A 15,512-nucleotide genomic window follows, 5' to 3' on the forward strand; every position below is an offset into this window, starting at 1 on the left:
GACATGAGGAATACCGTACTACTGTGCTATGCATGCTTGCTGCTGATCGGCGCCCATGCCATCGGAAGATATAGGGGCCTAGAATTTCTAGAGCCTTGCTCCAGAAACGATCAAAAACTAGAGATCTGCCTCGCTAGAACAGCAAATACACTTGTCGACCATTTCCGTCAAGGTAAGATGTTGCAAATTTAAAACAATCTACATATATTAACTTATTTCTTATGTGACTTTTGATAAATTTCTATAAGACACATATGAGTGGACGGATTTTTAAACTATTTAGTTTTTTTATGATAATGTATTTCATATGTTAAAAAATCTTATCTAATTTAAATAAAAAATTAATTTTTTTAAATATGTATGGAAATTATACAAAATCTTTTAATTTTATTTACATTTAATGATATTTGTGTTCATTATAATTAATAACTGGTATGCTTCGAAGAACTTCGAAAAAATTGAAGTACAGTTCAATCTGCCGTTTCTTATCATGTCAAGTAAAGTCGCAACAGACGATAGGAATTTAATTCGTCGAATATTGCTTGAGCATTTCTCTGTTCTCAACTTTTCGCTGTTTTTAACTTTGTTTTATTATGACGGGTAGTATTAAATAAAATATAGTTAAAAAGTCCAATGAACTAAATAAATAACTTTTTATTATTTTTATTATTTTTTATTATTTGAAATAAATACTTTAAATAAAAGCAACTATAATAGTTTTGATTTTCCAAGAAAAAATCAATCTCTTTAGTAAATCTAGCTAAATTTAAAATAGGAAGGCATTTATCAATATTTTTTATTAATTAAAATGAGAATTGTAATATGTTATTCTTTTTTGCTATAATAAATATATTTACTTCTAGTTAAGATTAAAAGCATTGTAGTAAACGCAAATAAAATATATAATTAAATAAAATTATTAAATTATAATAAAATTTATTGTTAATTTATTATTTTATAATTAATATAAAAATAGTAACTTTGAATAATACGTAATGAATAACGAATAATTATAATGTAAATTTTGTTTCCTGTCGTGGAAATTTTGTTAGATATATGATATTTTATAATAATAACCTATATATAATTTGTAAATAAATTGAAAGTTGAAAGTCTGAATAAACCGGTTCTGTAATCACGTGGTTTTGTTAACGATCACAACACGTTATAACGGTGTATTCGAATGGTCACCCAATGTCCTACATTCCACTTGTATTGTGCGGTATAACTTCGGCATACCTGAAACAATATAGCTTTCTTCAAGCTATTAGAGCATGTAGCGGATGAATTATCGAATTCATTTTTGAGTGAAAAAAACTTTTTAGTCAGATTACAAAAATAATTAATAAATAATAAGATTGATATTATAATCTAATTTTCAAAAATTTAAATAGAATCAATTTAAAAAATGTCATTATGCTATTTTTAAATTTAATCGACACATTTAAATGTCAAACAAATTCTAAAAAAATAAATATTTTTAAAGAAATTACGTAAAATTTATTACACTTAAGAATTTGTGTCGTTTATAGTGAAGCCGCATATTATAACGTTCTAACTACGTTGCAATTGCATTAGGTTTACCGCAACTGGGTTATCGTGAAGTGGAACCGATTATACTGGACGAGTTGCATATCGCGCTTGGCGGTGGCCCAAATGGTTACAGGGCTCAATTTAAAAATATCACTGCGAGAGGAGTCTCTGCCCTGCGAATAACTGGCCTGAGGACGAGATTGACTGACGATGAAGTGCAATTGCAATTAGCCTTTAGCATTCCCAGAATTAGAGCAGCCGCGAAATATCGGTCTAGTGGAACTTTAATCTTAGTACAAGCTAGCGGTGCTGGAGACTATTGGGGCGAATACGGTAAGACCGTGAAAATTAACTGTAATTATCTTAATGCTACTTACAAGGAATCTCGCGAGTGTCTGAATTTAATGAAACTTTGTGTAGATATAGGACACACACACACACACACACACACACACACACACACACAGATAAGTCTAGAAAATATCAGTTGCGGTGGAAAAACGATTTGAAAAGATGAAATCATCCCTTTAATGTTAAAACAATTTTCAGCTTTTTTGTTATTCAAAAAGATTCAAAAATTCGAGATATCTAAAACTGTTTTATATAAAAGTTTTACAATAAAATTATTTTTATTTATTCACGTCAATAATTTTTTTTTAAATAATTATAAGAAAGATAAAAAAAATTTTTTTGTTGGTATTACTCAACAAAAACATGACTTGGCATTGTTATATAATTTTTTTGTCATTATTCAGAAGTCTCTGTTTTATAACAAGACAGCTTTATGAGATATTCTGATATATTATAAATATGATAATTTTGTTATATATTTAGCACATAATTATGTAAATTAAACGTAATACAGTTATATCCATATATCATTCTATAAATAAGACATAACAAATACAAAATATATTTACATCGCTAAGCCATAATAGAAAAAGATGTAAATAATACATGTTTTGGTTACATCTGCAGAAATGTATACTGTAACAATTATATCACTAAAATTATGAGAATTAATTGTACTTTCCTAAAAAATTAATTGTACTTTCTTAAAAAATTATCACTACGATAAAACATAATTTCAAACATAAATTATACGTCTCATTAATTATATGCTCGAATACTTTTTCAGTGTTCGAGCATATTTCATTATATTTATTTTTGCACTTTAAGAGATGTGATTTTGTTATATAAACATATTAAGGGACAACAAATGTGATAAATTGATAAGAAAACGATCGATCAATAAGTACTATTGCAAATTACGAGGGGTATCCAGAAAATAAGTTCCGTTTTTTTTTTACAAATAAAGTTTTTATTGAAAAAATCTAAAATTTACATGGATAATACTTGACAACTTCTAGTCTTTTTCTACATAATTCCCGTCAATCTCAATACATTTTGTATATCTGGAAGCAAGCTTCGAAATCCCTTCTGCATAGAAACTTCCCGCCAGTTCTTTAGTCCAGTTAGTTACAGCTGTCTGAACTTCCTCGTCGCTTTGGAAGCGTTTTCCGGCCAAGGACTCCTTCAGTTTCGTAAAAAGATGGTAGTCCGATGGTGCTAGATCCGGGCTATACGGTGGGTGGGTCAAAACATCCCAACTAAACTGATTCAAAAGTGCAGTTGTTGAAGCAGCGACGTGCGGCCGAGCATTGTCGTGAAGAAGGGACACACCTGCCGTCAACATCCCCCTTCTTTTGTCCTGAATGGCCCGACGCAGCTTTTTCAAAGTTTCACAATAGCGCTCCGCATTTATTGTTGCTCCTTGAGGCAAAAAATCAATCAGCAGAATTCCTTTTTGGTCCCAGAAGAAAGAAACCATGATTTTTTTGACGGACTTGACCACTTTGAACTTCTTTGCAGTTGGAGAATAGGTGTGCTTCCATTGCATTGACTGTCTTTTGTTTTCTGGTGTGTAATGGGCGACCCAGGTCTCGTCTCCAGTGACTATAGATTTAAGGAAGTCATTTCCCTCATCCCTGTAACGGTCCAAAAATTCTTTACCTGCAGTCACTCGTGTGGCCTTGTGTAGAGGAGTTAGTTCTCTGGGAACCCAACGGGCGCAAACCTTGCGAAATTCGAGTTTTTCTGAAACGATCTCATGGATAAGATATTCATTCGGGATATCTCTGGAAAAAGGTTGTGGAGTTCATCTAAAGTTAAACGACAATCATTGCGAATCGCATTTTCAATTTTTGTCGTCAACTCATCCGTGATAAGGGAGGGTCTGCCTCTCCCACTTTCGTCTTCAAGCGAATGTCTTCCTGCCTTAAATTCTCGGACCCATCTCCGCACCATAGATTCACTCATCACACTCTCTCCATATACAGAAACAAGCTGTTTGTGAATATCAACCGATTTAAAATCTTGAGCAAAAAGAAACTGAATGATGCCGCGCAAAACAACTCGAGAAGGAATCGGAATGGAGGTGGCGGGACGCGAAGTGGAGGACTCCATTTTGATAACCTCTCCTGACCGTGTTTCACGAGCTACTGACGCCGAACACCGCTCATTCTATTCGGTAGCTTCCCCTCTTCAATGCTGTGTTGCCAGCTCGCTCATACATCGACCTTACTAAACGTATAATACAAACGGAACTTATTTTCTGGATACCCCTCGTATTTCTTATTATTCGTCAATATAACAAATAATCAAAATATTGGGATTTTTATTATTGAATAAGATAAAAGACAGAGCTTGGTTTCTGGCGTGTGCGAAACAATAAAAGGTTAGGTTAGTACGAGAAGGGTGCTCACGCCATCTGTCAGGTAACCGATATAATAATAAACAAAAAACGTGATATACATATAGTGGGACTAACGGCATACAATCAACACAAAATAATCAGTATTGCTAGCATATAAAGTCTATCCCAAAGATAGGTTAGGTTCTATATAGTTTGCTTCTATTATACTATCAGTTAATTATTTTTATGCAATTAGATAATATATATGATTGTTATGTAGATTTTTTTCTTTATAGATAAAAATATAAAGAATAAGTATTTAACATGGATAAATCATTATTATTTCCTAATTAAAAGAATAAATACCAGCATATTATTTCGTTTCCATGCAATCTTTTCAAATATTAAACTGTCAGCAAAGGCATGAAATTAATATAAGGATGGAATATAGAATTCTAAAATGTAGCCTAAAATGTAGCTCGTAATGACGAACAAATCTAGGCCTAAACAATGTTCAACAACAATAGTCTGAAAATGTTTCATTAATTTTTGCAAAAAGCCATTTGTTTACTAAAAACCTGTCTGCGGAAAATTTAATTTCTTTATCTTTGAGCAGTCGCATAGCAATTTACAGGGATTTTGTTTCTTCAAAAGTTGTACATTTAATAACAAAACGATTTTTTTGCAGTTAAACTATTATAAAATGACTTTAAAAAGTAGGTATCTTTTTCCATGTAAAAAAATGAAAATAATTTCGTTAATAAGCATTATATCAAATACCGTGTGAAACTTTCAAAATCTGATATTTTTCTACGAATTTAAAAAAAAATTACCTTACGATTATTAGGAGCCGAAATAATAATTTTTTTTCAAAAAATCACTGTAGCTCTAGTTTTTAAAATTAAAAGTTCGATTTGACACCAATTTGTCAAGGAAGAATTGAATTTTTGCTGTTGAAAAACGCGAGCGAGGCAACAGACGGAATGAGGGAAGCAGGGTTGATAAAAAACGTGTTTAAAAAAAAAATAAAACATTCAATTTTTTTTGTTTAAAACATGTTTTAATGCTTTATATATGTTTTAAACAGCTTTAGAAAAAAATCGCGTTCAAAAAAAAAAACATCTTTTAAACATATATTTATTATATTTTATTAAAACGCATTTTTACTTTCAAGTATTTTGAAACGTTTTTGAAGTACATTTTAATTTATTACACCTACTTCCTCATTTTTCTTAAATTTGAGCGTATCATCACATAAATATATGTATATTTGAATGTGTTGTTTGCTATTTAACATTTTATTTGTTTGTATATATTTTAAGTTATGCAAATTTAAATATAATCATTTTATTAAGCGTATGTGATAGTGCAACTCTTGAAGAAGCAAATTGTAAATTGCTGTGCGACTGCTCAAAGATGAAGAAATTAAGTTTTCTGCAGACAGATTTTTAGTAAACAAATAGCTTTTTGCAAAAATTAATGAACATTTTCTTTTTGTTTAGGACTAGATTTGTTCGTCATTACGAGGGCTACATTTTACGAGAATTTCAAAGCTTTGCGTTTAAATCTCAATGAACACAGAGCGAGTGAAAAAAAAGCCTTTTTCGGCGTTTTTTTTTAATTTTTTTTTCTACTGAACTAATACAAGGTGCGTCCCAAAATTTTCCGAACTTTTTCAATAGGGATAGGTCGGATGGCGCCATCCGTGTGTTCGATTGCGTGTTTGAAAGGTACATCCCTAGCTGACTTCCAGTAAAAATTTCATGACATTTGGTTCAGTGGAAACGAAGTTATGGCGTCTCAAGTGTCAGTATGTTGTATACATCGGTACGAGAATGAACTTCGAACAAAGAGCCAATATTAAGTTTTGTTTTAAACTTGGTAAAACATTTACCGAAACCCATAATTTGATGAAACAAGTTTATGGTGATAATTGTGTAGCCCGTGCCAGTGTTTATGAGTGGTATACGCGATTCAAGAACGGTCGTGAGGACATAAATGACGACTCACATACAGGTCGTCCAAAATCGACAATTAACGAAAATTCCATCGAAGTTTTTATGATTCCAAGGGTATTGTGCACAAAGAATTCGTTCCAGCAGGCCAAATAGTTAATGCTGTATTCTATGTAAGCGTTTTGAAGCGTTTGGTGCACCGCATTCGTCGTATTCGGCCAGAATATCGCGAAGGAGGAAGTTGGCGCTTGTTACACGATAATGCGCCATCTCACCGTTCGACACTTGTCACTGATTTTTTGACTAAAAATCACATTTTAACAATCAACCATTCCCCGTATTCGCCTGATATGGCACCTTGTGACTTCTACCTATTCGGCAAAATGCATTTGTCCATGAAAGGAAAGCGGTATGTGGACGTAGAAGACATCCAAAGGGCTTGTACCACTATTCTGAAGGACGTGCCTTTGAACGACATAAAACACTCATTTGAAATGCTTTTAGATCGTGCCAAACGTTGTATTGAGTCCGACGGGGACTACTTTGAATAAACAATTTGAATTTGAAAAAAAAAGTAAACCGTTGTTGTTTTATTTCAAAAGTTCGGAAAATTTTGGGACGCACCCCTAAATCGATTTTAATATTCCATGTCTCATTTTGTAGGTATTCCAAATATCTACATTTTTTATACCGAATTTTTTTCCATACAATCAATATCTTTCGTTTTATAAGCGAAAAACATGCTTTTTGCAAAAAACATGCTATTCGATTTTTTTTCGCATACTTTCTTCACAAGTCTCAAGTCTTAAACATATGTATTTCTTTTCTGATGACCTTTCGAGACTTTCGTGAAGAGAAATGCTGATTATAATTTTTTTCCGGTATAATTCTTCTTGTACTGAACTATTCTTGCTACTCAAGTTTATGAAGAAGAGATATACTATATAATGCGCATGAAAAATCGTAAATAATTAAATATCTCGTAACTGTTGCGTTTTAACATGATTTATACTATTCTGAATTAATGGGAGGAGTACATTATTACTACAATTTATTAAAACTTATATATGTTATTTGCCCCTCCGCGCCTTATTGATGCCTAGGGCCAAGCGGCGAGATTGCCGAGAAAGCATTTTCAGTCGCTTGAAACAAGTTACTGGTGGGAGAAGGAGCTCGCTGTCTCGTTCATACATTTAAGCACAGCAGGCGAGCACACGGACATGGGCTCGTGTTTAATGTGTGGCTACCGTTTCGCCAGACCGTCGTCTGATTCTGTGTCGCCACGGTCAACGCAGAGTTCTTAGCTGAGTAGTCAGGAGCTTTAATTGTAATTAAGAAGATAAGAATATAAGTATGCGAAACAGAGTAAATAATAAATTGAACTGGAAAAATAAAAGTAAATAATAAAAAAATTATTTTTTTCGTTAAGATATAATCGTAATCTGTTTATTACGTAAAAAAATAGTTTTTATTTAAAAAAATTTTTTGTTACATATAAAAAATATACTTTTTTCATTTAAAAAAAGAGTTGCGAAATTATATAAATTATTTTTTGAATTCTATTAGCAAGAAATAACCAAAAAATTCTTCAAATCAAGGAAATTGAGTCGACGTCAATAAGTAAAAAATAAATAATAATTTCACCTGTTTGTGATGTCACAGTAACAAATTTTGCATTGCGTAAATGTTATATATGCATTTCATCTCAATACATAATTGTTATATGCTAACCCTGTCGCCGTTTCGTATTTAAATCATATCACTGTTATGTAACTACTATAGATAAAATGAGATGACAAATTTGAGAACATTCTCCGCAAATTCACGTAATTTTTAACATCACTGTTATGATCCAAAAAATTAAGATTATGTATGAGTTACGAGTTTGGGATGTATTTATGTTTGCTGGGTATTGACGCAAATGAATAGAAGTAATTTTATTGTAAAACTTTTGTATAAAATTTTTTGATTTCTCAAATAATTTTTAAATAACGACCGCCATGTATTCTGCCTTGGTGAAAGAGAGGGTACTGTACATTGCTTTTTGGATTGCCAGCTTATGGCGCCACCATTCATAGTGAAGACGAATCCAATGTAGGATTGACGATCCACCAAATCCTGTCCAATCGGCGTCTACGAATCCCTCCAAGCCTGTCTTGCCTTTGATGTATGTGATTCCAAAGTTTATGATCCCTTTCAAGTACCTTAAGACCTTCTTAGTTGCCTTCCAATGATCCTCATTATAAGAGGTGTTGAACTGATTGAGATAACTAACAATATGCGATATATCTGGCCTCGTCGCAATTGCCAAATAGTTTAGAGTGCCTATGAGTTCTTGATACGATCTCGTTTTTTGGGCCTGGTTTGATTTGGTGACCTTGTCTAGTTTCATGCCTGCCTCGATGGGAGTGCAAACGGGTTGCAGTCTTCCATCCCGAAACGTGATAAGATTTCTTAGATGTAGTCTGATTGAGAAATTGCAATATAATCTTTCCCCCTGGAGATTTCAATTCCAAGGCAATAATATGTGATTCCTAGGTCCTTCACGTCTAATTTCTGTAACAAACTTTTCGTACAAAATTTAAATCGTTTTCATTGCAATAAAATATCAAAATTTCGTCATAGATTAGGAGTAACAGGGGAGTAACAGGGGTTCTCCTTCCGTCTGAGTTGATAAACGCATGGATTAGCGTTTGCTAGCGTCAAACCCATTTCTCAAAGTTTCTGATTTAGTTTCTTGTACCATTGGCGATCGGCTTGTTTTAAACCATATAAAATCTTTCGTAGGCGGCAAACTTTGTCGTTATTCTGAGGCTCTTCTAGCATTCTTTCCGCTTAGATTTCTACGGCGCTTTTACTGCCCTTTTGAGATGCAATTTGCTTCAGATTTTTCGTGAGTCATTCGGGTAACTCCATGTATATTATATTTCTTCTTCGATAGTACCGTGTAGGTAGGCCTTCGTGATGTCCATCTGTTTTTTTTTTTGTCGTGTTCAATTGCTAAGGCTAGTAACATGCATAGAGATCCCAAGCGCGCGACGAATGCGAAGATATCAATAACTCTTGGACGTTAAGCGAATCTTTTTGCAACGATTCGAACTTTTCTTCTTTCTATACATCCATTCATGTCATATTTATTCCTTAAAACCACTCGATAACATGATGGTTGTTGGGTCGATCGATGATTTCCCATTACCCTTTTTCAATAGACATTCGATGATCGCGTTATCCCAGCAAACGTTTGCTGGTAAGGGATTTTCGACAAAGGACTGGTTAAATTCGCTTCTTGTTCATATGCATAGTTCGATGTCTCCATCCGGTATATGCTCTATTTCTTCGCTGATGGTTTCAGAGCAGCTGCCCTCTTCTTATAGAAGTGCGTATATTTTGCGTAGGTGGCCTGGTATTCCCGTAAGTAATTTCTGGAATCTTTCTGGACCTCTCTTGAGAGTATCGACGATAACGCTAGGTTCCTCTTGCTCCAACAGAGTATCATACTCCTCTGTCTTGCAGTTCCTTCTCGTTTCCGGGATCTATGGATCTATTCCGGAAAAATCATAGATGGTTGGTACTTTTTCCGGATCTTTGGCCAATTCTTTGCTAAGTTTCTGTTGTTCGTCGATTTTGGTCGTGTTTAAGAACTTCATATCACATGAGATGATCACTCTCTGCTTTTTCGGAACTCATATTCGATAGCCTTTGGATGAGTCGTCATATCTGAGAAAAGTGCATCTTATTCCTCGGTCAAATTTTCCTTTGTTGGTGTTTTATCGAGTACATATGTGACTTCTCCGAAGGTTCGCATGTGCTCCACGCTGGATTCCTTATGCCATAATTCAAAAGGCGTTTTCTTGTTTAATGTCTTTGTAACGCACCGATTTCTGATATAATTCTCCGTGTTCACGACTTCCGCTCAAAACAAGGAGTTTCAACTGCGTCATTAAATACCGTGCCATTTGCATGAGCGTGCGGTCCTTCCTTTCCATTACTCCGTTTAATTGAGGTGTATGTATATAAGGTGTGGTTAATTTTCGTGTGATTCCTTCCTTTTTCTGAAATTTGTCGAATTCGTCGTTACAGAATTCTCGATCGTTATTTAATTGTAAATGCTTAATTTTTTGTCCGGTCTGTTCTCGACAAGGTTCTTAAATTCTTTGAAGGCAAACTTTGCTCTTTTTTCGTATAAAACCCACTTCCGTCCATCGTAGTAATCTGTGAATGTTAGGACGTACCTTGCTTTTCCTTTGGATTCATTCTCCATCGATCCGCATACGTCTGCGTGGCTAATTTCCAGCAATTGGCTGTTTTTCTGTGAGTGGTAGTGCTATTAGTTTAGCTTCCGAGCAGACTTCGTGATGGGATTCTCGTCTTTTTCTAGATAAAGTTTGTATACAACCTCTTTCTTGCTCATTTCCAAAAGATCGCTGTAGTTTAGGTGCTCGAATCTCTCGTGTCGCGTCGTTATCTGAAACTTATGTACTTTTTCTGAGACGGTACAGACTGATTCTTTGTTTGATTCTCGAAGGAAGTAGAGATTTTCCTTTCCGCAATAAGGATCATTACTCCGTCGGTATTCTTTATTTCAATTTTTTCCTTTGTGAATATAACGTTGTTCCCGGCGTCGGTGATCTTAGCAACGAAGATTAGATTACTACGAAGATTAGGACGTGTAATGCATTTTCTCAACACACGGTTCTCATTGTGTTTCCATTTGTGGCTGTAACCTTCACTGTTCCCTTGGCCTTTATTTGAGTTGAGCTGTGATTGGCCAGGTTGGGATACTTTCGGAGTTCGACATTTCTTCAAATTTGTTTTTGTCATGACACAAATGTGAAATGCATCCGCTGTTGAGACACGCATCGTCTCTTGGATTATTTCCTACGGAATATGAAACGGCATTAGTGGTAAAGAAAGCGACATCTTCATCAACAGCTACTTTTTCCTTATGTTCCTTGGCCTTCATGTTTTTCTCATATTTGACAATCTATAGCCTTATGTCCAATTCGGCGACATTTATGACATCTACAGGGTGGGCCATCTATTGGTACGTTTTTGAATTTCGTCGTATGGCAACACCGAACGAGCTACAGACCCGAAATTTTGACAGTTTATTAGTCATACCGTCCGCGGCACGAAACAACATGTTTTCTCTTGAAGAGCGTTTTGAAATTTTAAAAACTTATTTTCAAAGTCAGTGCTGTGTCGCCGAAACTGTACGAATTTTGAAAAGAAATATGGGTCGTGATAGAGCATCCACCGAAGGAGCTATACGCAAATTGGTGAGGAAAGTTCGTGAGAAAGGGATGTTAGTGGATGACATTATATTACGACTGTTTTGAGTGAAATTGGCGCCGAGGTAGTCCAAAATGTCATTAATAATTGGGGTGACCGAATGGCATACTGTAAAGCCAGTAGAGAGAGCCACATGAACGAAATCGTTTTTCATTCTTGACGCGGATACTTTTAGCTTCACAACAAAAAAAAAATTAATAAAAAATATCAATGTATGCTCATTTGATCGCATTTTTAAAAACGTACCAATAGATGGCCCACCCTGTATATTTAAATGTTTTAAATCTGAGCGGAGTTCTTCTGCCTTATCAATCGCTTTATCGACGGTCCTTCATTTGATTGTCTTTTCTTTTCGAGCAAACATGGCGTGGTTATCATCTTGGTTTCGTTGTCTCTTGGCTACGCTTTCATCAAGAATCTTGACTTTTAGGTATTCAGGATTAGGCAATGTGTCTCCCGACTCGATGGCACACCTAAAATTCTCGAAGCTATTTGGTAGGCTATGTAACAATATTATGGATTGCAATTTAATACTGACCTCTACGGCTAATTTGATAATTTGTCGACTATCTCAGAAAATTCGTCGACGTGTCATTGTACCTCGATTCGATGAGTCATTAGCCGCATTTCCATAATAATACCTTTTTCTCAGGATTTTTTGATTTGAATATCGATTCCAGTTTCATCCAGATGAGCAATTTCTAACCTGTTTGAGCGTCGCCGATTGTGAGATATAGGTCGATCTTTGCTCTTTCGTCTTCTTCCTTCCAGGCTATTAGGGGTTTGGCTTCTTATGATGCCGATTTCTGTCCGCTTGCATAAGTTCACGTTTTGTTCTTCGTCATCAATGCTTGTATTCTCTGCTTCTAAGTGTCATAATTTTCCCTGAATAACAATGGTATGCGTATTAGGCTCGCTGTTTGTCCGTCCATGTTGTCGCGTGCTCGCGTTTCGATTCCGCGTAGTTTCAGCGTCAATTTTTGTCTTACTCAGGGCACGTGTTTAACTCACTATCGATAACTAACTCGTTAGATAGTTTTTTGTGCCTGAGCCCGAAAAACTTTTCATAACCTTTAGGAGAGCAGATCGAGACGGATAGATGAAAATTCACAGTTTTATTTGTCTGACGTATACAGCGAGAGATCAAGAATCGATTAATGGCGATAGAAAAAAAATAGAAAACCAGTAATAATCAAGATAATAGGAGACTCGAGTAGCAATTGGTCGAGCACTGTTACATGCCACGTCATTTTTGTTAATGTTTTTAACATAACATTTTTCTATACATTTTTTCCTAAACATTTGTGATAAATTTTATTTCCTGCTACTTTTCTTATTTACTTTCACCTATCGTTTTTAGTCCTTTTTTTCTATCCTTAAGACCTGTCTCGAATATTCAGTCTTATAGCTATAATATTTTATGACTCTCTAAACGGATTCGTGAGTCATCGATAGTTACATATCTCAATTTCTTCTATCCCCATCACATATATTTTTGGTATTCGAAAATGTCACGTTATTGGTTAAAATTTATCGGACTCTTCACCTCTTTTATCGTGAAGATCCCTCTGGTTCTGATCGAGTCAGTCTGTTCTCATAAGCTGCAAATAATACATTTCTTTAGTCTATAAGCTTGCCTGTATCATCATTGAATAAAGTTCGGTCAGAAGACAGTTGTCGAACCTTTTTATTACTTTACATATTACATCTCGCTCGTAACAGTATTACGATTGAACCTAAAGGCGTCTCAATAATTATTACTAAAAGCACAGCGTAATTTATGCAAATTTATTAGCGTTTGACGATATCTTTTATTTTATTCATTACGATTTTTTTAACATAATTTTAAGTTTTCCATTTTTTCTTCTAGAGGATGTCAGGGCTAAGGTCTTTATTAGAGCAAAACCATTTTTATATGAGGGCCGTCGTTATCTCAGATTGCAACAACTGAAAATGGACTTCAGTGTAAAGGATATCAAAATGGGAGTCGAAAATGTGCTCAACACTAACAGCATATTACGTAAGTTCTAATTTCTGTATAATAACTTTTAGATTGTTTCTTTTTCATATTTTCAAAAAGAATAAAATTATAATCTTAATGCAATAATATTATACAACAAAATAATAATATATCTCAAGATAAATAAAAAATTTATTTAAAAATTGAATCAAAAGATTAGGTTAATAATAATTTTAAAAAAAGAGTTAAGTATGTATCTAATAAACGTCATAAAATGAATATTTTTTTCATTAATTTATTTAAAAAATGCATTTTAAGTGTAATAATAATTTTTTTAGTCTTGAAACATATTCTAATATTACTTTTATTTTAGTGGCGGCACTCAATCTTTTCATCAATACTAACAGTCAAGAATTGTTGAAAGAAATGAAACCGGATCTAAGGAGGAAGCTAGTACAAGTGATGTCGAGTTTTGTCGAGAACCTTTTTGCTCAAGTACCATACGACGCCTGGATTACGGATTAAACAATCATCTAATAATTATCAAGAGGAAAACCAATTGCATCATTGATGCACCTTTGAACGCAAGTCTTGACACGGGAGAAAACGAACTCTTATATACTAAAGGAATTATTATAGAGTATATAATTAAAATCATGGATGGACATAAATATCGATTATTTTTAATCATATTATTTTTAATCATACTTCCATGTATCAAGAAAAAGTTTACATGTAACAATTAATGGATTTTTAAATCATGCGTAAATTGCTCTAGGAACAATCTACATCTGCAAATGTTAAACAATTGCATGGCATATACCATACAGTGTATTTTATATAAATTCGTATTTCACACACGCACGCATACACACACACACACACACACACACACACACACAAAATTCGAATGAATATTCTTCGAAAATATTAAATCTTATCATTTACTTTGTTATCCGAAGTATAATAGTAAAGATATATATTATATATTCAGGAAAAATTAAAGAATTTTAGACTTCAAGATTACAATCAGTAATAAATGTTACACAAGTATTTAGAACAGATATTAACCGTGGATAAATTGTATTAAACTTTTGCTTTTTCTTGCTCTTTTCTTTCTTTGCTTTGTTCATTATTTATTTTATTTTTATTCTATTAATGACCTCAGAAAAATTAAACTAATGGTTAAATATTCAAAACACCTTAAATAATAACAATAGCATACAAATGGCGTATAGCATGTTTAAATTATCGGATGTATTGTTGTTTAATGTCATACATATTTGTAGATTTATGAAGAATTAGACAATAGATAACATGTTAAATATACATATATAATTATAAAGATGTAAGTTTTGTACACAATTATATGTATATATACATATGTGTGTGTGTGTGTGTGTGTGTGTGTGTGTGTGTGTAGTGTGTATGTGTGTGTGTGTGTGTGTGTGTGTGTGTGTGTGTGTGTGTGTGTATAATATAATATCCATTCTCTTCTCTTAATATACATATATTAAATAAGCCAATTAGTATACTTACCAAAATAATTAATTGTTTAGTCAATTCTTTTTGTTTGATCTCCGTTTTAAAATAAATTATTGCCTTATTTTGTAAATTTTTTATTCAATTTATATATTCCTCTATTACATATTACTATGTTTTATTTTATAATATTGCAATTAGATAGAATAATAGAATAGAACAATTTTAATTATTTTAAAAATCATTTCAATGCGCATATAGATTATGTATTCCTATAAAAATTGTTTACAAAGTTTACGACATTTTTTCATAGTGAATTCGTTACATTTGTTATAATACGCATAATAAATTGGATTATAAGTAAAAATGTATTTAATAATATATTTTTCCATTCTGTTTTGTAAAATTGCGTTTAAATGTTATACACATACGTATGACTGTTATCGCACTGATACGTAAAAATAATACACGTAACAAATGACTGTCAACTCTTAGGAACTCTAAGAATCATGAAAACAGAATCATTGGTAATAAAGTAAATAGAATAATCAGAAAATAAATAGTATTTTAAATTAAATTATCAGTCATATTTGCA

At 33.3% G+C, this 15,512-nt stretch overlaps 1 protein-coding gene across 1 annotated transcript; it reads left to right on the forward strand.

Annotated features, from left to right (window-relative positions):
• Nucleotide 1: 1 nt before the first annotated feature.
• Nucleotides 2–15,050, forward strand: Jhbp2 (Juvenile hormone binding protein 2). Its single transcript, XM_011061786.2, has 4 exons — nucleotides 2–172; nucleotides 1,579–1,866; nucleotides 13,346–13,495; nucleotides 13,809–15,050. Exons 1-4 carry the CDS (start codon nucleotides 4–6, stop codon nucleotides 13,958–13,960), a joined length of 759 nt encoding a protein of 252 aa, XP_011060088.1. The 5' UTR covers nucleotides 2–3; the 3' UTR covers nucleotides 13,961–15,050.
• The last annotated feature ends 462 nt before the right edge of the window (nucleotides 15,051–15,512 follow it).

Source organism: Acromyrmex echinatior, chromosome 12, assembly GCF_024713525.1.
Source record: "Acromyrmex echinatior isolate Ae372 chromosome 12, ASM2471352v2, whole genome shotgun sequence".
Lineage (NCBI taxonomy): Eukaryota > Metazoa > Arthropoda > Insecta > Hymenoptera > Formicidae > Acromyrmex > Acromyrmex echinatior.

What these genes read in the sequence shown, in the direction of transcription:
- Jhbp2 (XM_011061786.2), top strand. Translation starts at nt 4, where the DNA reads ATGAGGAATACCGTACTACTGTGCTATGCATGCTTGCTGCTGATCGGC. An exon ending in AGACTATTGGGGCGAATACG is followed by an intron (nt 1,867 to 13,345) that starts GTAAGACCGTGA and finishes TTTTTCTTCTAG; the next exon opens with AGGATGTCAGGGCTAAGGTC. An exon ending in CAACACTAACAGCATATTAC is followed by an intron (nt 13,496 to 13,808) that starts GTAAGTTCTAAT and finishes CTTTTATTTTAG; the next exon opens with TGGCGGCACTCAATCTTTTC.